Source organism: Ursus maritimus, unplaced genomic scaffold, assembly GCF_017311325.1.
Source record: "Ursus maritimus isolate PB19 unplaced genomic scaffold, ASM1731132v1 scaffold_1, whole genome shotgun sequence".
NCBI classification, from domain to species: Eukaryota; Metazoa; Chordata; class Mammalia; order Carnivora; family Ursidae; genus Ursus; species Ursus maritimus.
The window spans coordinates 7,903,288-7,929,459 of record NW_024423343.1 but is presented as its reverse complement, the minus strand read 5'-3'; the positions used below and the strand labels follow the sequence as shown (position 1 = coordinate 7,929,459).

Genomic DNA, 26,172 nt, shown 5'->3' with positions numbered 1-26,172 from the left:
CGTTCCTTTCACTGCTCAGAGCTTATGCCATTTGAATGATGTATACTTTTGGTTACAGATATTTGGGGATGTTCCTTGTGGGTCCTACTTATTTCCAGGTATCAGGGGCCTGGTAGTAGTGATGATATTTTTGAGTATTTTGTTAACTATTAAGTGTCACCTCACTGTAAGGAGGGGTTATTTAATGCCTAGTAGATGCTTTTCGACATTATAAGATTTTGATAAATGTTTATTGGATTTCAGATTTTGGCAGAATGAAAAATATTTGATATCATCGGTTGATTACCTTGGCTAATACTTTGCATGTTTTAATTGAGTTTTTTCTCCTCCGTGTGTATAGATGCTAAGCTTGTTTGGCTTGGATACAAAGGAGATTTATTTGGTTTACATATTTACATACAGTAAAATTCTCCCTTTCTAGCATTCAGTTCTATGAATTTTAAAAGCTGTATAGATTTGTGTAACCTCTACCATAGTCAGGATAGAAAATAGTCCTATCGTACCCCAGATTCCCTTGCAGCACTTTTTAGTCTGCACTTCCTCTTACCCCACAGCCCTTGCCAATCACTAATCTGTTTTATGTCCCTATGGGTTTGCCCTTTGTAGAAATGTCATATAAATGGAATTATTTTGAGTCTGGCCTTTTTCTATTAGCATAATGCATTTGAGATCCATCCATGTTGTTTATTGTTGTTGAATACTATTCCACTATATAGATGTCCCAGAGTTTGTTTACCCATCCACCAGTTGAAGGACACTTGAGTTATTTTCATTTTTTTTGACCTTTAAGAATAAAACTTCTGTGACCACTGCTGTACATGTCTTTGTATGGACATATGTTTTTATTTCTCTTGGTTAAATAGCCAGAAATAGAATCGCTGGATCATTGGTAAACGTGTTTGTCTTTATAAGAAACCATGAAGCAGTTTTCCAGCGTAGTTGTACCATTTTTTACTCCTATTAAAAATGTCAGTTTCTCCACATCCTCAGCAGGATATAGTAGTATAGTTTTAAACCATTCCGGTAGGCCCATAGGAGTATTGATTTTTGTCATTGTAGTTTTTTGTTATCTTTTGTTTTGCATTTCCCTGATGATGAAATGATGCTTGAACAGTTTTTGGGTGTGTGTTCATTGGCCATCTATATCTATCTATATCTATATAGATATAGATAGATAGATAGTCTTTTCTGAAATGCCTATGCTAGTTTTTTACCCAATTATTAAATTGGTTTGTCATTGTATTAATGAGTTAAGACTTTATAGAATATGAATGAAAGTCCTTTGAAAAAATAAAGTCCTTTGACTTGTATAAATGTTGTTCATATATTTTTTAAAATATTTTTTTAATTAAAAATTTTTTTTTAATTTGACTGATATTAATATAACTACTCCAGTTTTATGAGAATGTTTTCAAAGAATGGAAATGATAGAGAACATCACATGTGGATATTAGAAAGGTTTATCATAGAGAGGGAGGGAGAAATGAAATAGTGTTGGGGGGTATTACCCAGTAAGCAAAGCCCTCAAGGCAAGAAATAGTATTCAAAGCTATATTGCTCTGCTGTGGCTTCAGGCGTAAAGAAGGAAAGGATAGTTGCAGATACAAGTAGATTTTTGGAGTTGGCTGTACTTTAAATCTATTTTAAAAATCTAGCAGTAGGTACAGAGTTTACAGTGTGCCAGTAACCACTAATCAGAGAAATGTGGTTTCCGTTTTTATTATCAATATATGAAGGTGGTAGTTCAGACATTGGCTGACTTTCCAGACAATTGTGGTTAATCTACTAATAGTAAACTGTCTGTATGGAACATCATTAGGCTCTTGGGTTGTACCCCTTACATTAATGTTCTCAGTCTCCCTTGTTCTGAAAAATTTTCATTGTGTACTGTGTGGTTTTCTGAAATGGCCTTCAAATTGAGCTTATTTTTCAGTGATGTCCAGGATATTGAAGTATGTCAAGGATGTGAAATCCGTTTTGCTGGAGATTGGTGTGATGTGAAGGAATCTGAGGTCAGACACTGCAGCTGTGTCTATACATGTAAAAATTTTAAATCAAATAGTCTTTATTTGACATGTGCTCTACATTCTTGAACATGTTGTTTAAACTTTTTGAATATTTTCTATCCTGCATGATGTTACATTCCTGCTTTGATTTCATATTGAAAATTGTTATGATTCTGAAAGGGGAATGATCTTTGATTCAGGGAACAGTTGGAAATTATATCAGTAGGCTTCTGTGAAGAAATACAGATAATTGTTTTTTAAAAAAGAGCCCTGCTTTGAACATGTCTTTCTTTCTTTCTTTTTCTTAAGTAGGCTCCATGCCCAGCATGGAGCCCACCATTGTGCTTAGACTTATGACCCTGAGATCAAGACCTGAGCTGAGATCAAGAGTCAGATGCTTAACTGACTGAGCCACCCAGGTGCCCCCATACTTTGAGCATTTCTGAGGAGACTTTAGCTTTATTTTTTACTAGCATTGAAAAATTGGTCACATTCCTCAGATACAGGGATGTATCAGTTTAGTCTACCTCCTTGTCCTGTGATTGATTCACAAATGGGCATGCAACCCAAATCAACCCCAGCAGGGTAATCCTGGGACTGATTTGCAGAGCACCTGTGTAAGAATTTCTCCCTTTTTTCTCCATGGGGTCTCTAAGAAGAAAGGATGTAATTCTGAAGCTATTGGAATCCTTATTCACACTATGAAGAGGAGGCTGCCCTGATAATGGAGCTAATATTGAGGGCATCTGAGCTGACACACGTGCTCTCTCTCTCTCTCTCTCTCTCTCTCTTTCTCTCTCTCAAATACCAGGTGAGCCTCACAATCTGATCAGGTAGACTCAATTATGTAAGCTAATAAGTTATTTAAAAAGAGCCAATTCAAGTTTGGTTTTTTTTTCATTTCTTGCGGCTAAACTAGTCATTATTAATACATTAAGTATGTTTTAAAGACTTAGGTCAAAAATGCAGTAAAGATTCAGATTTGAAAGAAAGCATTCACTACCTACTGAGCTCCGTGTACCTGTATATGTTCTTTCACTAAATCTCAATGATTGTTCCTTCCATGGACTCTGTTCTTGGAAGGTCTTTCATTCAGTTCTGTCTTTTCTTGGGAACTCTTGCCTTGGGTCTGCTTTCCCAGGTTTGCTTCTATCCAGCTTCTTGCCCAACTTTTCTTTATTTGTGTCTGAGCTTCAGAACTTGGTGTGATGTTCTGCCAAATTCTATTCCCTATGTCTCTGCTCATTTCTGGCATTAAAATATTTAATGCCTTGTTTCCGAGATTACTCTAGTTGGATTCTACTGTGTTTTGTGAACTCTGTCTCCTCTAAGGTGAAGCATTCCTGCGTCTTCCTCTCCTTGGTGACTAGGTCCAGAGGCTTGGCTGTACCAGATTTGGATTGTGTTTGGTTAGTTGTTTGCAGTAGCCATGCAGAAGAGGAGTGAGGGTACGTGTCACAGGACACCCATAATTCTGTTTCAAGTTCCATGATCTCTTAGGAGCAGTGTCCAGAGACGCTAAACCCTGACTAGTCAAACTTTTGCTCTCTTCCTCTCCTGCAATCCGAGCCTGGTCTGCTCCTTGACAGATACAGATCATTTCTGCAAGAGCCCTTTTTCCTTTTTTTCTTAAAATATTTAAAACAAAATTGAACCATTTTTCAGTAGGGAGTTGTATTAGTTTTCCTTTACTGCAGTCACAGATGAATAGAGGGAGACAGATCCTGCTGTTCTGAGTTGCTAGAAACCTGTTTTCGAGTTGTGATCTAAGTGAGGGAAAAGTTGCAGCGGCCTGTGAATGGTATGTAATGGAAGGGAGTGGCAGGTAAGATTCAAATGGTCTAAAAAGATCAGTGGACATTCAAAAGGTCTTTGAATGGTAAGCCCCAAAACAGAGAATTAGTTTCTCTAGGAAGGGAGATCCATGGAAAGTTTTTGAATAAGAAGGTAATTTAATCAGGTTTTTTTTTTTTTTGAGGATGCAGCATGAGAATGCCAGGGAATTTGTAGAGATATAAGAGCACTTGTAAAAAGACAAGCGAAGGATTTGGTGAAGCAGTATGTTCAGCAATAGGGAAGAGTTGATGTGGTTGTGATGTTTTGAGTTTGCAAGGCCTGGAAGAAAGTGGTAATGGTGCTGGAAAGGGGAGTGCTTTGAGGGGAAAGACCAGAGTGGTTTTTGATATTTTGAGTTTAAGGTGATAGTAACACATTAAGATGGGATTGTGTAGGAGGCCTTATATTAGGTACCATATTAAGTGCTGGGAATATAATAGTGAGCAAACAGGCCAAGTCCTTGCCTTTGTGGAGCTTGTTTCACTGGGAAGGATATAATGATATAAATAAAATACTATGTGTGGCATGCTCAATAGCGATTAGTACTAAAGGGGAAAATAAATAAGGGAGAGAGATATGTGTTTTGGGGATGGGGTTGAGATTTTATTTAATTTTATTTTTTAAAGATTTATTTATTTATTTTAGAGAAAGAGAGAGCATGAGCGGGAGGGGCAGAGGGAGAGGGAGAGAGAATCTCAAGCAGACTCCACACTGAGTGCGGGGCTGGATGCGAAGCTCGATCTCATGACCATGAGACCACGACCCGAGCCGAAACCCAGAGTTGGACCCTTAACCGACTGTACCACCCAGGCGCCCCTGGGGTTGAGATTTTAAATATGGCAACCAAAGAAGGCTTCCTTGAGAAGGTGACTTTGAGTAAGAATGGAAAGAAGTGAGGGAGCTATCCTTGTGGAGATCTTGGGGGACGGTAAATATGTGCCTTGCGTGTTCAAGGAACAGCAAAAAGCTGAAGCAGAGAATAGCTGGAAATGAGGTCGGAGGGCTCATGGGGTAGGGGTAGGGGCCAGGGAGGGCTGTGCATTAATCAGTATTTGAGTTTTAGCTCTAATGAAGGTGGAAAACCTTGGAGGATTTAGAGCAAAGAATTTGACATGATAGGACTTCTATTTCATAGGCTCACTTTGCTGTGTTGGAAACAGACAGAAAGAGTGAGAGAATAGAAGTAGGGAGACCCCTTTCGAGTCTGTTACCTATAATCAAGTGAGAGATGATGGAGCCTGAACTAGGGTGGTGGCCATGGTAGCCATGGAGGTAGAGTTGATAGGATGAGCTAATGGATGTGGTGGTGGGGAGTGTGTGTGTGAGAGAGAGAGAGAAAGAGAGGGAGAGAGAGAAGAAAAGAAGATGAATTGATTGATTGAAAAAGGTAAAGAATTTTTTTCCTGAGTAACCAGTAGAATGGAAATAGTTCTGTTCCTGTAAACGAAATAAAAAGGTATTTTTGAATGAACTACCTTAGGCAAACAAAGTTCCCAATAACACATACGCCTTTAAGAATGTCTGTAATATGTCTTTAAAATGATATGTCCATGGTCATACTTTATAATGAAAGAAGCTTATTGGCAAGCCTTGTCAGGAACTCCCTGTGGAAATATCAATAGCTTTTCTTGGCTCCAAGGTATTTCCTGAACAGTGTATTATATTGTGTCCCAAGTGTGCCATTAAGGGATTTGAAAGTTTGTTAAAACATGTGTGGCAAGTGAGTGCTGTCATTTAAGCCCAGCCAGAGGAGCCAAAAAATGAAAAGCAGCTCCTAGGTGGACCTCATGACATATATTAGCTCTGAATCAAAGGCTGAGGTAGTAGGATAGGCAGGACATTATGTCCTTCCACAAAGCCTTCAGCCGACACTGTCATAAACAGCCCTTAGAGCAGAAAGTGCCTGTAGGCATAGGTATATGTGAATCTTTTGGAAAAGCTGCGTTATACCAAGTTGATAGCACCCCCCTGCCCCCGGGGAATGTAATAGAATTTATTTGCTTGGAACAGAAGTTTCCAGTGCTAATATGGACTTACTCTTTTTATAACAGGTAACATAGCACTTTTCAAAGATGACTTTTATGTTTAAGGAAGAGTTATACTTTATCAGTAGATAGGAAAACTATGAAATGTTTCATGCTTGGAATTTAGGTAAGCCAGCATGATGAAAATGTTACTTGGCATTTTTATTTAGGACTCTACTGGATTTGTTTCATTACAGGAATTCTTTCTGTTGCTCCCCAGTTTTGAAATATATTAATTATAAAAGGAAGGGAAAGAGACATCTAATCAATATCAAACAGTTGGTGAAGTGACTAGTGTCTTGATTCTGGTCAGTTTCAGTTGTACTTTGGAGGTGATGTAAATTTACCTTTCTGAGGGATGGATTGGTACTTCACAACTCTGCAGCAATCGGGGAAATACCCCTGGAGGCTGTGCCTGGATCTGGACTTTCTCTTTTTTATCCAGCCATTTGCAGTTTTTCTTGCTAAAACTGTTGCTTTCAAATTGGGGAATGTAGTTTATGGTTATATTGAAACTGGAGTTGTAATTTAGGTATGAAGGCCTAGAATTATTTTAGAAAAGTGCATTTATTTAAATGTCTTCCAGATTTACTCATTTGCTTTTGTATTTGTATTTGCTTCTTAGGGTAGTAAGTTTCACCTGTGATAAAGGAACTGCTGACTTTTTCCTCCTTTGCAGACGGTGTGTTTACGGAGGGCAGTGTAGTATCATGCCATATCATGTAGACGTGCATCTGAATTTAGCTGGCTCTTGCTGCTTGGTAGTTGTTTTATTCATTTCTTGTAATTATTTTTTAGAATGCTTCTTTTATGATTGATTCAAGTCTTTCTCATTCTCTTTGGAAGAAAAGGAAACGCATATTTATGGAGCATGTTTTAAATGCCAAGCATTTTAGAATCCATGGGGGAATATAAAAAATGAATGTGATATGGTTTGCTGTCTGATGGAAGAGAGAAATATGCAAACAAATAAATGGAATATAGCCTGATCAAGAAATCTTATAGTGAAAGAATAGTTAAGGAATAGCAGTGGAACAAAGGAAAGAAAGAACATTTCTTAAGAGAGGGAGGTTACTCAGAGAAGCATTCACCCAAGAGCTGGATCTTGAAGTTTGAGTATCTTCTGGAGGGCAAAACACGTAGAGGCATTTCATGCAGTGGATGTTAGTGGTGGGAGCTGTATGTGTGAAGCTTACTCTGAATCTGTTGGCAGGAAATCTCCCATAGGAGTGTCCAGGACTAAGGGCACTGGACCTAGAATCCTAGATCTGTGTGCATGTCACAGCTCTGCCATTTAGGAGCTATTTTTTCCTCTTTGAGATGGACATAATTACTCTTCCGTGTATCACTCAGGGTCATTGTGTGGATCAAATCAGTTAATATGTGAAATGCACAGGGAAGATTGTGCATGAAGAGTACAAGGAGTGGTCAGGCGCCTGCCTGGGTGGCTCAATCGTTTAACCATCTGACTCTTGATCTCAGCTCAGAGTTGATCTTGATCTCAGGGTTGTGAGTTCAAGCCTGGCGTTGGGCTCCATGCTGGGCTTGGAGCCTTCTTTAAAAAAAAAGAGGATGAAAAGTCACAAGAAAAGCCTTAGTGTTGAACGTATTCATAATTATATTTAAATTCTCTCGCTTCACTAACTCATGTTTCTTGTTGAACCCTCTTTAAATGAGTCTTTTCTGGGACGCCTGGGTTGCTCAGTCGGTTAAGTGTCTGCCTTTGGCTCAGGTCATGATCCCAGGGTCCTGGGGTCGAGCCCAGCATCGGGCTCCGTGCCAGTGGGGAGTCTGCTTCTCCCTCTGCCCGTCTCCCCCGCTCGTGCTCTCTCTCTTTCAAAAATAAATAAATTTTAAAAATCTTTAAAAAAAAAATAAATGACTCTCTTCTCAGGTCTCTGTTCTCAGCTTCTCTTTTCAGTTGACACTTGGCCCTGGGACACCTTTGCTTAATTGTCACCCCACTGTGTTTAGCTCCCTAATCGTTCAGTTTCTGCCTTCCGGTACACTCTTCCCATCTCCAGACCTATATTTCTGGCTACCACCTGGATGTTCCTCACCACCTTGAACTTTTTGGGTTTAAAGCCTAGATTTGTTTTCCCTTAAAGAAATATTAAACTCCAGACACCTGTGCAAAGAGTTTTTCATAAATTCTCAGTTCCATAATAACCTTATAATATTGGATACTCTTGTCCTCATTTTAAAGATAATAAAACTGAGATTCAAAGAGATTAAATAACTTTCCCAAAGTGATATTGCTAGTAAGTGGCAGAGCCATGATGCAAGCCCAGTTGTGTTGACTAGAGTTCCTGCTTTTCACCACTTTTTCCTACTTCCCCACTTCATGAGCTTTATGGTAAAGACCAGACTCATTAAATTGGCATTCGGGGCTCTTCACGTCTGCTGCTTCATCCTTCTTTCTCTTACTGAACATTGTCACCATTACTTGCCTTTACTAAAGGAAAATTTGCATTTTCTTATCTCCCTGCTTTTGCATAAATGTCCTTTCCCAGTTTTGTCTTTTTTCATGTGTTCACCGCTCAAAATCCAGAGGGAGGCAGGACAGCATATTGGTGTAAGCCTGCATAGGAACCGAATGGATCTGTTTTCTACTTCACTGGACAGTTTACATTCAGACCAGCGGAGTATTATTGTACATTCTTGATAACATTTGGTATTGTCTGGATTTTTAGTTTTTGCCTATCTGTAGGTTTATAGTGATATCTCATTATAGTTTTTATTTGCATTTCTCTGATGACTAATGAGGCTGAGCACTTTTCCATCTTTATTGACTGTTAAGCTATTTTGTAAAGTGCCTTTAAGACTTTTCCCCATTTTTCTGTTAGATTGTCTATCTTTGATTGAGCTGTGGGAGTTTTTTATGCATTCTGGATATGAGCACATCTATGGCTTATCTTTAAAATTTCTTTTAGGGGCGCCTGGGTGGCTCAGTCGGTTAAGCATCTGCCTTTGGCTCAGGTCATGATCCCAGGGTCTTGGGATGGAGCCCCATGTTGGGCTCCCTGTTCAGCAGGGAGTCTGCTTCTCCCCCTGCCTCTGCCCTTTCCCCCTGCTCATGCACTCTCTCTCTCAAATAAATAAATAAAACCTTAAAAAAAATAAAATAAAATTTCTTTTATATTATCTTAGGATAATGTTATCTTAGGAAAAATTAATTTTATTGGAGTTTATCATTTTTTGTGGCAGTGCTTTTTGTGTATGTTTAATACGTATTTTCCTATATATTTTCTCATGTATTATTTCCTAAAATTCTGTCAGACTTTAAGAGTAGCTTCTTCCTTAGCCATTTTCCACTTACACAGTTTCGTAGGGTCTCTGATTCAGCAACCATTCTTGTCTTCAAAGCAGGGAGATTCTACAAAGCATTTGATCATTTCTTTGCTAACACAGGGTTTATATTTCTCTTAAAGTACAGAAGTCGTACTACACTCACCCTCCTTTTCCAAAAGGTGTGTCTCCTTCTCTCATGTGCTCTGAACTCAAGATTCTGGGCTTAGGCCTCTTGCCTGTTCCTTTCAATAGTAAGCTGCTCATAGCCTCCCCTTAATTTCATCCTAACGGTTGTCAGGGTTGCTCCCTGGTACCGCTGAAAAGGCCAGATTACTGCTCTCCATCCCCCAGAGCATAAGGATTATAGCCTGATGGAGAAAGGGGATCATCTTTTCCTCTCACTGCACTGCCACACCATTCTGTCACCCAATTTTACCTTCTAAAAGGAGGCAATAGGTAGATGACAGACTCGTCCTTGGTAAAACTAACTGAAGGGTATATCTGACAAACATTTCTCTGTGTATGTGTATGTGCATTTGTGTTTAGGAGGGAGGGTTTAAGGAAATCAAAATTATGAAGTATTCTAGAGGGCTATTATTTCTTAAGCATTTTTCGTAGCTTCAAGTGACACTTTTATTTCATATTTCTATGCCCCAGTTGATACCTGCGTATATTTTCCTTATTTATTTTTATTAACAGGGTTTATGTGGTGCTCATCCTACCCTGTTCATGGAACAAGACTGGGAGTGACAAAGTTCTGTGTGACCCAGCCATTTGCTTCCGTCACTAATCCGTTTCTGTCCTGTCCTCCAGAGACTAGACTAAACCTCCAGGGCAGAATAATCCCGGGTGCAGCCTGCACTCGGGACAATACGTGCAGTTGCTGCCTCACTCCCAGGTCTGTGGAGGAACCCAGAGGAATTTTTAAAGTCCTCAGTTAATAGGTCAGTAAGAAATCCATTTTCCTCAGGGTCCCCTCCTTTCACTCTGAGCTCAGAAATCCGAAATATTGACCGACCTGAACTGGTGGCCTTCAGCACCAGACCTTTGACTCTCCTCTCTTGTGCTTTCTTATGGAATACTTTCTTTCTGTTTGTAGATGTGCATTTTTCTGTGGAGGAAGGGCTGACAGCTTTCATCTGATTCTCAGAGGTATCTGCTAAACTTCAGAGTTGAGAACCACTGAACGGGACTCTTCAACGTTTTCAAGGTTAATCCCACAGAGGAAGGCCTCATACTTTACAGATCTAAGGAAAATTGAGCTGCTAGTTTCTAACCCACATATTCTTGTGTCTGGAAACTGTTCTGAACGTTCTCTTGCATCCCGATTGTCTTTTATACTCATTTTTTCATTTTTTTAGCCCATTTTCCCACCTGTTTATTAAATATGGAGCACCTAGCTTGATTATACAAGTTGCTATAGAATGTACGAAGATGTATAAGATACAGCTGGCGAGCATATAGTGTTAATAGATGAGGTAAATCATATACATAGATAACACTAATACTGTGAAGAAATTGTGAAGTGCCATAGAAGGGGGTACGTACGAATTGCTTTGGGACTTCAGAAAAGGGAGAAATTACTCTTGCCTGGGTCAGGTAGTGGAGGGTGGGGAGGAACTGCTGAGATTGTGCAGTGGACTCTGGGTTCTAGAAAATCCAAGCCAGCTGGACGAGGTCTTGAGAGACAGGTTTTCGGCATATGGAGATGTTGGATGCGGTGTGCCACCTCTGGTTCTTTGTTCACTCAGATGAGATTGAGTATACACTGGGTCAGGCCTGGCCTTGCTCACTTCATGGAGTTTACAGTTTATCACAGAAGATAGACTCTGAACAAGTTATTTCCTAATTAATTGCTGTAATTCATTCATTTAACATATATTTGAGTGGCTACTAAATGTACTCTTGGAATAAAATGGTGAATAAAATAGCCATTGTGCTCATGAAACCTACATTCTAGTTGGGAGACAGAAAGTACATAGTGTGTAATACATTGTCAGGTAGGGATAAGTATAGTGATGAAAAATAAAGCAGGGTAAGAGGATAGAGTAACGACAGACGGGTGGGCCTGTTTCAGTTAATGTGATCAGGAAAGGCCTCTCTGAGAGAAGGATATTTGGGGTGAGACCTGAACAAAATGAAGAGATCGAGCCCTAAGATTAGCCAGGCACAGGGGCATCTGGGTGGCTCAGTTGTTTAAGTGACTGCCTTTGGCTCAGGTCATGTTCCTGGAGTCCTGGAATCGAGTGCCGCATCAGGCTCCCTGCTCATCAGGCTCTCTGCTCATCAGGAAGTCTCCTTCTCCCTTCGACCCTCCCCCATCTTGTATTCTCTCTCATTCTGTCTCTCTCAAATAAATAAGTAAATAAAATCTTAAAAAAAAAAAAAAAAAAAAGGATAGCCAGGCACAGAGTTTTCCAGATTGAGGGAATAGCAATGCAAGAACCTCAGGATGGAAGGTTTTAGTATTCTAAGAATGACAAGAAGATCTCTAGATTGGAGTATAATTTGCAAAGGAAAAAGTTATAGAAAATGAGAATGGAGTAATAATATGGGCCTGGTTTGACAAGGCCTTGTGGTGTGGCGATGGAACGATGTTGGGAAGCCACTGGGAGAATGACACGATCTGATTTATGTTTAAAAATCATTCTAGCTGCTTCGGTCCAAAATGGAGATCAGGAGACTGGTTATCTCAGCAAGGAGATAAAGGATGCAACAATAATAAGGCAATAATAGTGCAAACGGCAAGAAGAAATATTTAAAGAAAGGGCCAGTGGACTCTTCTGATGGATTGGATGTGAGGCACGAGAGGAAGATGCCATAGTTTGGTGCCATCTGCTTCGAGAAAGCAGATGCTGGGAGAGGAGTGGGTTCCAGGGGGAGCAAGGGTTCTGTTGTCCGAGGTGCCAGCTGGCATCCGAAGGAAGATGTGAAGTAGGCAGTTGGATAGGAGTCTGGCATTCAGGGGAGTGGTTGATGCTAGGCATTTAATTCTGGGAGTTAATAGGATATAGAGAGATTTAAAGCCCTGAGATGGAATGAAGTCACCTGGCGAGTGAGTGTAATGGGTCCTCTCCCTATTTCGTTTAACATGCTCCTGTTTCAGATCAGATTCAAGTTCAATTTGGAGGAAAAATACTTAATGGTTAGTGTTATGGACTTACTATTATAGTCCCTCAGGAAGCACTATGATTCTTTCTCTTCTTAAGTATTACCACTCTGGTCCATTTGTTATAAAACTCCATCCCCATCGGGTTATGAATTGGTCGGTTTTAGCAACCATTGATGATCATTTCCTGAATCCATTACTTCAGTAGGGATGGCAAAATGGTAATACCGAAAGTCTTTCTTTCCTTCTCAATTAGCTGAAACTCTTCAGTAAAAAAGATCTTTACCTCATCAACTATTTGGTTAACCTGAGGTACAGTTTGTACAGGAAAGGTAGGATAAATGCTTGGAATTTTCCAATGTTGACCAGAGAGAGCTTTTTCATGGTGATTCCGGAGTTTTTTCAGTGAGACCCTAGAAGCCTTTGATAGCTTCCTTGTTTTCTGTTATGACAAAATGTTCCAGGTTCATCTTATCGACTTCCTGATCCAGACTTGAATTAGCCATTTCTCTAAGGGTCCTGCAACCCTCATTCTTTTTTTTTTTAAGATTTTATTTATTTGACAGAGAGAGAGATAGCCAGCGAGAGAGGGAACACAAGCAGGGGGAGTGGGAGAGGAAGAAGCAGGCTCCCAGTGGAGGAGCCTGATGTGGGGCTCGATCCCATAATGCCAGGATCACGCCCTGAGCCGAAGGCAGACGCTTAACGACTGAGCCACCCAGGCGCCCCTGCAACCCTCACTCTTAACCAGTGTATGATATGGAGTAGTTTTAGAATGTCTTTATATCCTGTAGTCGTTTGGGGATCTTTTTTTCTCAGAATATATTTCTGTTCTTGTGTGTACTGGTATAACAAAATAGAATAAACATACTTTTAAAATGCAACATATTAATATATATATATATATATATATTTTTTTTTTTTAGAGAGGGTGGTGGGGGAAGGGCAGAAGGAAAGGGAGAAAGACAACCTTAGAATCGTGGAGCCTGATGTGGGGCTTGATCTCATGACCTGAGCTGACATCAGGAGTCAGATGCTTAACCAACAGAGCCGCCCAGGCACTCCAATTTATATTTGAATTACACAGTTTTGAATGACTTTATTTATTCATTAAGTCCTGCTTCCTTACAACATTTTTTAATTTAGTAACTCAGAAGTGAGTTTAGTGCCGAAAACACTAGTTCTTGAATATAACTAATCTAAACCATGGAGATTATCATAAAGTCAGAACTGGGCTGGTTTTAAAACGTGCTATACACTATGGCCTTGAGAAACAAACTGAGGGCTTCAGAGGGGAGGGGGGTGGGGGAATGGGATAGACCAGTGATGGGTAGTAAGGAGGGCACGTATTGCATGGTGCACTGGGTGTTATACACAACTAATGAATCATCGAGCTTTACATTGGAAACCGGGGATGTACTGTATGGTGACTAACATAATATAATAAAAAAACATTAAAATAAAAAAAAAGAAAAAAATAAAATAAAACGTGCTATACAGTCAGGCTTGGTGTACTCTGGTTATTGCTCTCCCCTGCTCTCCTCTTCCCGTTGACTTTTATTTGGACTTTTTATTTGTGAGCCATAGCATAATTTTTAGTAAGTAGCAGAGTCATGGTGATTACAGAATTCTTGTTACATTTTACACAGACATATACATGCATATGGAGAAAGACTACTTTTCACTGAAGGATAGTTAAGCATTCAAATTTGATAATGTCAGAATTCTGATTCCCCTTGTAAGATTTTCTCCATGGCCTGTGGGAACTAAATCCTTTGTGAAACCATTAGTGGCGGAAATACATAGTGGAAACTAAAAACATGGAACCTTTGCTTAACACCTTTCCAGAAGACTGCATGTTACCTGCGAGTCTAACTCTAGCACATGAGGCATTCTTCTTCAGCCCTAGTCCCACCTCTTCGCTCTGAGGAGAAATTGTGTGTGGGAATGATGTAGAAAAAACAACAGAGCAGTTATCCTGTCGTAGTCACCATGCGTTAGACACAGAGGGTGCACGTATATGTCCTGACTGTGCTTTGGGCTATTTTTTTTTTTTAAAGATTTTATTTATTTATTTGAGAGCACAAGGCGGGGGGGGGGGGACAGAGGGAGAGGGACGAGCAGACTCTCCACTGAGTGAGGTGCCCAATGCCAGGCTCGATCCCAGGACCCTGGGATCAAGACCTGAGCCAAAGTCAGATGCTTAACTGACTGAGCTACCCAGGTGCCCCATGCTTTGGGCTATTCTGACAAAGCCCAAGGTATGTTCATTCTTTGAGGAGGGTCGGGGCAGATCTTCCTAAATGCTACTGAATTTGCCAGGCACATTTAAGGATATCGACTAGGTTTGCTGATTTGAATGATGTCAAATTCTTTTTCCTCTCTAACTTGTCAGTGAATTCTCTATTTTTTGAATGATCTCCTTTAGGTCAGGCATGAAAACCAGACTTAATGTGACAAGCAGAAATGCACAGAGGAGAGCTGGGTTTTATGATTGTATATTAATTTAAAGATCGACTGTGGCTTCCCTCTTCCTTGAGGGAATCTTTTTGGAGATTTCTGGCCTAGCCAGTTGAATTTTTTTTCTTTTACTATCAAAGAAGATGAACCTCGGGGCGCCTGGGTGGCACAGCGGTTAAGCATCTGCCTTCGGCTCAGGGCGTGATCCCGGCGTTCCGGGATCGAGCCCCACATCAGGCTCCTCCGCTATGAGCCTGCTTCTTCCTCTCCCACTCCCCCTGCTTGTGTTCCCTCTCGCTGGCTGTCTCTATCTCTGTCAAATAAATAAATAAAATCTTTAAAAAAAAAAAAAAAAAAAAAAAGAAGATGAACCTTCAAACTTCTCTTAATGAAAGAATGAACAAATGAATGAATGAATGTGACAAGGGTCAAAACATGGCAAGAGTTGAAAGAAAATTTCATTACATATATTCAGAAACTGGGAATCAAGTTTTCAAAAAATGTTATTAAAAGGCACAATTTTACTCTGAATAATTAACTACTGTTTACAAGTTTTTCTGTTACCACATTTTCATGAAGTCACTTTTTTAAAAACCTGGGAATATATTCTTAGAATTTTTAGAATACTTTGGTAGTATTTGACTTTGATTTTCTGGGTGAACATAATATTCATTGTCTGGGGATGGTTATGTTAATTGGAGTCTGTGACGTGAAAATGTTTTGGGAAAGATTTCTTTCAGTAATTTTTTCTGCCTTGTGTAAGATAAAGATCCCTTATTAAAGGACCTTTGTGTGGTCTAATTCAAATGGTAATCTGGCTTGTTGAAGGCGGGCATCTATTTTGAAACTTCAAGGTTAAACTCAGAAAAATGTTAGACCTCTCGAGATTAAACACACAGAGAAACTGCTGTAGAAATCCATAGAAATCAAATGCCATGGCAATCGGAGTACTGATGTATGACTGTTATGTGACAGACTTATTAAGTGGATTAGTATCTAGACTCTTGTTTGCTTTACTCTTTTTTTAATTGAAAATGTCAGATTATGTAATGCTTCATTCTCAGTGCTAGTATAAATATCCATCAGTTGTGTGCTTTCTATACCAATTTCAAGCCTCAAAATGGAGAATTAAGGGCTTTTATTTTTTATGAGAACATTTAGAAACTCTTATTTACATTTAATTTTGTTTTTTCCATTTCATCATTTTCTGTGGTTTCATTTGGAGTGCAGTAACATACTATGCTAAGTGCTTTTATCACCTCAGAACATACCCACTGATCCATGTGATTGTACCCTTATGAAGCAGCTTAGTACTTATGGTATTTGGGGCCTCTGGGGGAGAGCGGATGAACAGGTCCATCAGAAAGATGGGGAGTAGATATGGCATTCATCTTGGGCATCTTGAGTTGCTGAGGGCCACCCTGGCACTGCTGGATGGATTGTCTCCATAAGGTAGTCTGTGCAGCTGAAAAATAAATATTCTTTTTCAAGCTGCATGGTGAGTGCCCATTGCTGTGAGCTTCTGAATGTGCATTTTCCCCTTAGGAACGAAAAACAAAAGAAGAAAAATCTATTATTTGCCATTCCTCCCTCCAGTGATTTAGCAGAACTTTTCTATTTTCTTCAGGTAATTAAACCAGAGAGCAATGACAAAGAAACAGAAGGTGCCTATGAATTAGACCTCCCTGAGGAGCTCTGTGGAAGCCATCCCCTGCAGCAGTCCGTGAAAGGCTGTAATGACAGTCCTGATGTCATTATAGAGGCTCAGTTTGATGACAGCGACTCAGAAGATGGACATGGCAACACACAGAATGTTCTGGTTGATGGTGTCAAGAAACTCTCAGTTTGTGTTCATGACAAAGGTGAGTCCTGGATTGCTGTCTGACATTTTATTTTACTAACCTGATTGTTGTAAGGATTGGGATTCTCTCTGTGCTACAGACTTAATCGCACAGTGCATTTGGGACCTTCCCAATTTCTAACCAGTGGCAGCTTTTAGGAAGGGGGGATCTTTGACTGTTTCTGTCTGCTGGCTGTTGAGGAGGGGCTGGAGATGCTGCTAGTGGCTCATGTGGCCAGTGGGTGCTGTTATCCTTCCCTAATAGGTCTTGAGTTGTGTTGATAGCTAATCTCGAAGTTTCCTGTGATGAGCCCAGTCCACCCCTGTAGCTGATAGGAACAGAATTAAACCAATCTTTCAAATCCAAAAAAGCATGTCATTTTACCCTGGATTTTGCTTTAACTCTTCATTTTAAAAGTATTTTTCATCATTGGTGGTGGGAATAGATCACCTTAAATTTGATAAGTAGATTATCTTTACAAAGTGTTTTGATTCTAAACTTTGAAAAAAAGCCAGTCTTACTGTCTCTGATGAAAATCTAAGCCAGGTGTTCTCTGGTTGGAGAAGAAAGCAGGTGCAAACACATGGGCGAGGAGCTACGACCAAGGGCCCTAGCTGACCACACACTGGGAAACTAAAGGGAAGGTAGCAGTGAAAATTGGAATATTTTCATGTATAGATTGCTAAGAAGTTTTAAGTGCAGGGAGTATATTTTCCAGCCAAATTGAGTTTTATCTATTCTCTGACATGGAAACGATCGACCTAGCCAGGCCAACTAGATTATGAGCTTTTTTTAATCAGGAAAAAGTTTCTGGTACTGTCCCTTGAAAGACTAGAAGAAGTGCCAGAAGATGACTAAAAGAGGATGTTCTATGGACACACTGTGATAGGCACTGGGGAGCATGCCTCACTGACATCCTGAAGTAAGCTGGAGGTGATTTCAGGAAGTGATTGCGTACAGATCACTCTGTTTCTTTACTGTTGATGAGGTAGTGACCTGGGGTGGTGAGCATTTTCTGAAAACATGTGTCGCTTCTTGGTGCCTAGTACTACTCATTCAGAAGGACTTTCTAATTGTGAAATTCTTTTTGAATGAAGAGACTGCTGCTTCGTCAGTGGCCCACAGGTACACTGACCTGATGCACTCAGGTTCCTTTTGTTTTGTGGCCTGCTTAGTTAACTAATGATTTCACTGTTCCAGGCTCGGCCGATATCGGTTAGATGTTATTCCTTGAAATTTCATTCTTCTGATGTTTTCTCTTTCTTCCTTTAAAAACAGTTGGATACCGTGACCCTCTTCTGAGAGTGCGTTTGTATTATCATGGCGTCAGTATTGTGAGTCATGTCTTCTCTGTGAGAAGAGAGGCAAAGAACCAGGACCCTGTGTAGCCAGATCCTCCATCAGCAAGATCACCTAGGGAGGGAGATACTTGCAAGACAAAGCCAGGCAAAGGAGCACTTTAAAACTTACTTAGTATTTGGCCCAAAACTACTTCATGGAAACCTAGCTCTGGTGTTTGGACTTGGCATACCTCAGGAGCCTCTGTTACCCTGGGCTCCCAAGTTGAAGGGAGAAGATGCCCTGATTTTAATGGTCGGTACCAATACAAGGGCAAGGAAATATGGATGGGTGGGAGTGATGACAGAATTGATGCCGGAGTGAATACTAAATAATCTACTTTGCTCTTTGTTTGAGGAATTCTGTAGCCAGACCTGCTCTTGATTTGTCCTCTGGTGTAATTCCCCTCCTTCTCTCTTACAAGTAAATATCATCGAGCACTTTACATGTCCGCTGTATTCATGTTTTTTCCTTACTCTTTTTGTGGTCTTCCTGTCCTACTGTTGTTTATATTCCTTCCTTACTGGGCCTGACTGAGGGAGCAGCCGTAGTGCTTCCCTCAGTATGTGGTACAAATTTCTCTTTCCTGCTAGCCTCTAAATAGAGAGTTTGTGAAACCACATGGCTCTTTCTCATTTCTTGCCCCCTTGATATTTAGGAAAATTGCAATTTGCTCTTTTAAAAGTCGTGGTGTTTTTAGGATATTTCAACCCGCTTCTCTTCTCTGGATGATATAAAATCTGGTTACAGTTAGGATGTTGGTGCTTTTTGCACCATTTAAGGTTTTGAAATTTGTTATTGAAACAAACCATAACCTTAAAAGAACATTGTAAACTTTTCCTAAGACTTCTAGAAAGGTTCTTTGCTTTGTGTCATAATTGCAAATAGTTATTAATCCTAGTGGTGTTCTGCTAGGATTTCATACTGGTGTTCCAAAGAGTGTTTTTTATTTATTTATTTTTGTTTTAATATCATGTTTTACCTAAAGCAAACATTACCTATTGCATGTGTATGCATTATGTATCCCTGTTTGCCCAGGAAGCATTCCTGTTTTTACCGTAACTACGTTGCTCTGGTAAGTGAACGGATAACCCCAGGGTCTGTGACCAGTGCCTATTGTTGCGTGAAGAGAAGTTTCTCTGGGCACCTCAGACCTCCCCGGTAGTTTCTTCTAGGAAGACAGCATGGATCTCCATCCTCCTCAGCCCCTGAGAGGGCATCAAAGACCTGGGCCCCTTTTGTGGGTCCATGCCCACTGGTTCCCGAGGCTGAGCTTTTACCACGGTCCAGGCGGCAGTGTCATTGTCAGCACAGAAATCTGCCATCTGGGTAGAGACTGGGGACAGCCCAAGTAAATTTTCTTTAGTATCAAATATTTGGGTAAAGGTTGCCTGGTTAGCAAACGCCAAAGCATAAAAATCATGATGGCGAAGTGTTACTCTATGTAGCTCTGCCTCTTTCATCATTGGGAATTCTAAGAGCAGTTTTGGACTCTGAATCTTAGGGGGCGTGACCTCCTCGGGTTATGATGTACGTTTCCTGTTCTCTGTCCTAGCTGGGTCTGCCGGAGATCTTGTTCAGTTTTCCGGTCTGGAGACAGGCCTCTACTAGTACCCTGATGACTGTGGAGTCAGTGATCCTTTCACTTCTCCCTTCTATCTCCCGGCCACCTCCAGCTCCTTTCTGAAGGAAGAATCTGCATGAAACCTAACTACTTCTTCTGGGGCCTGCCCAAGTCAGCTTCAGGATCAGGATGAGACTTTTTTTTCTCACTTAAGGTTCATCTCCTCCTGTGACAGGCCTGCTCAGTGCCTGTGTTTAAGTTCTCTTCCCTTGGATGAAAAGTGACTATATTTCCCTTTGGCTAAGAAAAGCAGACCCATATGGTTATTGTAGGTGATACTTCTAGGTTATTTAAATCCCAAGAACCAGTTCTCCTGACCATTCTTTCTTGGAGCTAAATTTCTTCTTTTTCCAGATTCTGAGATCAAATCTTCCCTAAATGATGATTATTACAACTAGAAAGTTACGTTTGCTTCAGAAATCATATCAAACATTAAACATATAGTAATTTCCTATAAACCACAGTTTTTGGAAAATGTTGTGAATTCTCAATTCCCACCCTGGAGTTTCGTCATTCATAAAACAACATGCTCAAATGCCAGCAACAGTAAACTTGGGAAACCTGAAAACATATCAATGAATGAATTCAGATTCCAACAGAACACAGTGCTTTATAGCTGGTAGCTTGTTTTTCATAGTTTCTGATATTTTCAAAAAAATCAAAATAAATTTATTAAAAAAAAAAAAGGTAGTGCCGTATCCAGACCTGTGTGAGAAGGGTACAGTGGAATTTTGGTTTCCCTGTCTTTTTAGATGAGTAGGCAATGCAGTCATATCAGGTGTGATTCAGGTAGAGGTACTTGGTCAGGACCCACAGTGTCTAAGTCCGAAAGTCTGTGCTAGACTGGCCATTTCTCCCTGTGAAGTCCCCAAAAGAAATACATGCACAAAGGACAAAACAAGGCACAGGAGCAGTTCTTTATTAACTGAGGCTTTGACCCGAGCCAGAATGATGACGCCAGTCTAGCTCCCACTAGCAAGCCTGAGGCTTCTTACATCTTCTCATGCTTGCCAACAGTTAGAATTATCCAGCTTTCTCATTTTTGTAGTCTAGATTAATTTCTGTAAATTGTCTTTTCGTAACATTTGCCCATGTCCTATCAAGGTTACTGTTGTTGATTTGCAGGAATTTCTTATCTATGCTCTGTAATAATCCCATTTCCATTTTAGGCATTATAAATCTCTTCTCCCATCCTGTCAGTTAGTCATTTTAACATTAACATTATCTGTGGTGTCTTTTATTGAACAAAAGTCCTTAATTTTAGGGGCGCCTGGGTGGCGTAGTCGTTAAGCGTCTGCCTTCGGCTCAGGGTGTGATCCCGGCGTTCTGGGATCAAGCCCCACAGCAGGCTCCTCCGCTATGAGCCTGCTTCTCCCTCTCCCACTCCCCCTGCTTGTGTTCCCTCTCTCGCTGGCTGTCTCTCTCTCTCAAATAAATAAATAAAATCTTAAAAAAAAAAAGTCTTTCGGCACTGGAGGAGATAATGCTAAGTGAAATAAGTCAAGCAGAGAAAGACAATTATCATATGGTTTCTCTCATTTATGGAACATAAGAACTAGGAAGATCAGTAGGAGAAGAAAGGGATAAAGAAGGGGAGGTAATCAGAGGGGGGAGTGAAGCATGAGAGACCATGGACTCTGAGAAGCAAACTGAGGGCTTTGGAGAGGAGAGGGGTGGGGGAATGGGATAGGCTGGTGATGGGTAGTAAGGAGGGCACGTTTGCATGGTGCACTGGGTGTTATAAGCAAGTAATGAATCATCGAACTTTACATCAAAAACCAGGGATGTACTGTATGGTGACTAACATAATATAATAAAAAAATATTTAAAAAAAAAGTCCTTAATTTTAATGTGATAAAATTAGTCATATACTTTATGGGTTTTTAAATTTTTCCCTGTTCTTAGTTCAGATAGGTATTCTCCCATATAATCTTTTGTTACTGCTACAGTTTTGCCTTTTGCTTAACTTTATAATGTGTATTCTTTATTGATTGAGATTATTATCTGGTTTCTCTCTAAATCTATTTCTGATATTGAACCATCCTAAAAATTCAAGGATAGCCTTGAATTCTTAGGATAAATCCTGAGGACTTATCCTAGAGTATTTACAAATATCAAGGATAGCGGTTTTTTTTTTTTTTTTTAAGATTTATTTATTTATTTTAGGGAGAGTGAGAGAGTGCAGGAGCGGGAGGAGGGACAGAGGGGGAGAGAGAGAGACTCTCAAGCAGGCACTGCACTCACATGGAGCCCAACATGGGGTTCGATACTACAAACCTGAGATTATGACCTGGGCTGAAATCAGGAGTCAGACTCTCAACTGACTGAGCCATCTAGGCGTCCGTATCCTTGAATTCTTTTTTTTTTTTTTTTAAGATTTTATTTATTCATTTGACGACAAAGGGCACAAGCAGGGGGACTGGCAGGCAGAGGGAGAGGGTGAGGCAGGCTCACCGCAGAGCAGGGAACCCTGTGTGGGGCTCGACCCCAGGATCCTGGGATCATGACCCAAGCCAAAGGCAGACACTCAACCAGCTGAGCCACCCAGGTGCCCCCCCCATCCTTGAATTCTTGAGATAGTGTGGTATTCTTAGGATAAATCCTATTGATGCCAATGTATTATTTTTTTTAATATATTATCGTATTTACTTAGGTAATCTTTAGGGCAGGATTTTTGTATCATGTAAAATGGACCTATCATTTTCTAGTCATCTGATTTTTAGAATCAAGATTATATTAGGTTCATGAAATTTTATTCATTTGACAGAGATAGAGACAGCCAGCGAGAGAGGGAACACAAGCAGGGGGAGTGGGAGAGGAAGAAGCAGGCTCATAGCGGAGGAGCCCGATGTGGGGCTCGATCCCACAACGCCAGGATTACGCCCTGAGCCGAAGGCAGACGCTTAACCGCTGTGCCACCCAGGCACCCCTCATGAAATGTTTTGGTCAGTTTTTGACTGTTTCCTGTTTTTTCCAGAATAGCTTATATAGGACAGGAATCCCTTAAAATTTGGTGGAACTCATTGTAAAATTATTTGCGCCTACTGTTTTTTTCAGAGGGAAAGATGTTTGCTGTTTTCATCTCTTTTATACTGCTTGGTCTGTTCAAGTTTTTTTGAGCCAAGTTTGGCATTAATTTAATGGGAATTTATCCATCTGAATTTATTAGCCTATAGATAATCCTGTTACTCTAATATTTCTTGATAATTTAAGAAGTCTTCTTGTGCCTGTACTTTTGCCTCCCTTTTCATTCTGTATTTTGATTCTTTGAATCTTCTCTCTTTTTTTCTTTATCTTTTGCTTGTCAAAGATCTATCTTCGTAATCTTTTTAGGGAACGTACGTTTTGGTTGTGTTATTTTTCTGTTTATTGTTGATGATGTTGTTCTCTATACCACTGCCACTTGCCCTTATCTTTGTTATTTAATTCCTTATTTTGGGGGCTTTCCTTTTTGCCCTTTTCCTAACTTTTTTTTAAAAAAGATTTTATTTATTTGACAGAGAGAGACACAGCGAGAGAGGGAACACAAGCAGGGGGAGCGGGAGAGGGAGAAGCAGTCTTCCCACTGAGCAGGGAGCCCAATGCAGGACTTGATCCCAGGACCCTGTGATCATGACTTGAGCCGAAGGCAGACGCTTAACGACTGAGCCACCCAGGCACCCCTGCCCTTTTCCTAACTTCTTGAGTTGAATACTTAGCTTTTAGCCTTTCTTGTTTCCTTTGAAATATTTTCAAAGCTATATATTTCCCCCCAAGTACTTCTTTAGCTATAGTTCATAGATTTTGATGTATAGTATTTTTATTATTAGTTCTAAGTATTTAATTTCCTTTATGATTTCTTCTGTAACTAAATTGTGGCTTGATATATTTTGAAATTGTATTGTTAGGTGCATATATGTATATTAGGATGTACCTAGATATATTTTTGTATACATGCATACCTGTATTGTATTTACACATAATAATCACTGATCCTTATTTAGCATATACTGTGTGCTAGGGCCTAAGTACAGTTGACCTTTGAACAACAATTGGGGGTTGGGAGCACTGAACTCCTATGTAGTAGAAAATCAGTGTACAACTTTTGACTCCCCTAAAACTCAACACTAACAGCCTGTCGTTGGGGTGCCTGGGTGGTGCATTCGGTTAAGTGTCCAACTCTTGGTTTTGGCTTAGGTCATGATCATAAGGCAAACCCTGCATCAGGCTCCATGCTCCGCACGGAGTCTGCTGGAGATTCTCTCTTCCTCTACTTCTGCACCCCCCATTCATGCTCTCTCTGTCTCTGTCTCTAAAATAAATAAATGAATCTAAAAAAAAAAACAAAACCCACAATTACTACTAATAGCCTACTGTTGACTGGAAGCTTTACTGGTAACATAAGCAGTTGATTAATACATATTTTGTATGTTATATGTATTATATACTTTGTTCTTACAATAAAGTAAGCTAGAGAAAAGAAAATGTTATTGAGAAAGTCATAAAGAAGAGGAAATATGTTTACATTACTGTACTGTATTATTGAAAAAAAGCCACATACAGGTGCACCTAAGCAGTTCAAACTCATGTGGTTTAAGGGTCAACTGTATTTTATAATTGATCCTCACTATGTTTAATTATTTAATTCTTATGACAAATCTAGTATCTGTTTCAGCAATATTAATAGTATTTATCTCAGAGATGCTTGTAGCTTTTTATTTCCAAAGCACAGGAATGATACACAGTTGGTAAGTACACTTTAAAAAGAATCCCCTGGTAGCTTTTTAAAAAATACCTATGCCTGGATACCACCCCACACATTCTGATTCTAGTTGATCTGGTATTTTTAAAAAGCTCTCCAGAGACCCAAAGATTCTACTGTGTAGCTGGAATTGAATAGTTCTAGACTTATCTTCTTAACCATTATGGTATGTAGCTCTTCTCATAGCTACCAACACACATAGCAGAGATTAAACATTTCATGGTGGTTCAGCCCTCAGTGTAATAATTTGATTTGGTCAAGGATCATCAGTAGGTATTAAAACTAATCATTGAGGGAAAGGTTGTTAGAAACTAAGATATTTAGATGGACTCAGAGTACCTTGCCGCAGTTGACTTACTAAATTACACTGGGCAAAATGTCCTTTTATAGTAGACACATAGTGGTCACCACTTTAACCAGGTGGTCAAGCTTAACATCACCAGTGGTGTGATGACCTGATATTTTGTGCCTGCTGATGGGATGTATTGTTACACAATATCATCTGTGAAATATTCATGCCAAAAATGTTTCCATCTAAATGAATCAAGCTTCTGGCCCTGACTCCTAGTATATTGGAAATACAGGGGATCCTGAAACAAGTTAAACAACACTGTGGGAGAAATAATAAGATAAATTCAGTATGTGGAACAATCTGTAAGATAACCAGCCTGTACCCTTCAAATAAAGTCGGTGTTGTGAAGAATAAAAAACAAATGGAACTGTTCCAGAAGAAGAGGGACCAAAAGAAACATAACCAAAAATAATGTGTGAACATTGATCCTGTGCTAGGGAAATAATATGGTAACAACATTTGGGGAAATTTATTTATTTATTTTAAATATTTATTTATTTAAGAGAGAGCGAGCGTGTGAGCTAGCATGAGTGGCAGGGGCAGAGGGAGAGGGAGAGAGAATCTCAGGCAGATTCCGCGCTGAGTGTGGAGCTGGATGCAGGGCTTGATCTCACAATGCTGAGATCACAACCTGAGCTGAAACCAAGAGTCGGATGCTTAACTGACTGCTCTACCTAGGTGCCCCAACAATTGGGGAAATTTAAATTTAGGCTATGTATTAGTTGACATTTTGGAATTACTGTTAATTTTCTTACATGTAATAATGATATTGAAGATATATAAGAGAATATCCTTATTCTTAGGGAATTATTGGCTAAAGTGCTTGGGGTGAAGTATCTTGATGTCTTTAACTTACTCTTAAATGGGTCAGAAAAACAAAACAAAAGAAAACTGTGTGTATGCACATGTGTACATCCCACGTGGGTGAAACAGATATAATAGGAGAAATCAAATATAGCAAAATGTTAACGCTTAGTGACTTAATGGGTATTTGTAATATCACTCTTTCAACTTAGTAGATTTAAAAATGTTTTTAAAAAATGGGCAAAAAATACCCATGCATTACTGAAAGAGAAGAATTGTCATGTTCTAAGCTTAAGCATGTAGTTGAAGAGCTGGCATTGATCTTCCCCAGGCTTTGGCTCTAAAGTATTCTAGAGTATGAAGTCATTATTGCTTATTGTTAAAAACTAACATAGATCTGCTACTTTCAGTTGGGTATTTTTCCTAGTAATTAATTTTGTTCAAAGAATTACAATTTTCTTTTCCATTAAAAATACCAGTAATTGCTCAAAGTGTCAGTAAAGAAAATCTTAAAGATTTTAAAGTTATTTGACTAACAGTGGATTAAGAGAGATCCTTGGGAAAATTAATGAAACCTTTAAATATTTTTTACAGAAATTATTGTTTTTATGAATGTAATATCAAAGTCAAACAGAATGAGACTATACCATACTAGCATATAATTTTTAAAAATTATGTAAAAATCCTGTTGTTCTACATGGTATATGCTCACATTGATAACCCAAAATTTATAACATATTTATAAA

The 26,172-nt window shown here is 39.6% G+C and overlaps 1 protein-coding gene across 3 annotated transcripts in view; it reads left to right on the top strand.

Moving 5' to 3' along the window:
- The window catches only part of DIS3L2 (DIS3 like 3'-5' exoribonuclease 2), a 339,465-nt gene that overhangs the window by 104,139 nt on the left and 209,154 nt on the right, over positions 1 to 26,172 (top strand). For all 3 annotated transcript variants that reach the window (XR_005837101.1, XM_008690555.2, XM_040639041.1), the window contains exon 6: positions 16,354 to 16,588. Coding sequence is in view for 2 of the 3 variants with exons in the window: in XM_008690555.2 (XP_008688777.2) it covers positions 16,354 to 16,588 (235 nt within the window). In the remaining variant the exon portion in view is untranslated. The remainder of the gene's footprint in view (positions 1 to 16,353; positions 16,589 to 26,172) is intronic.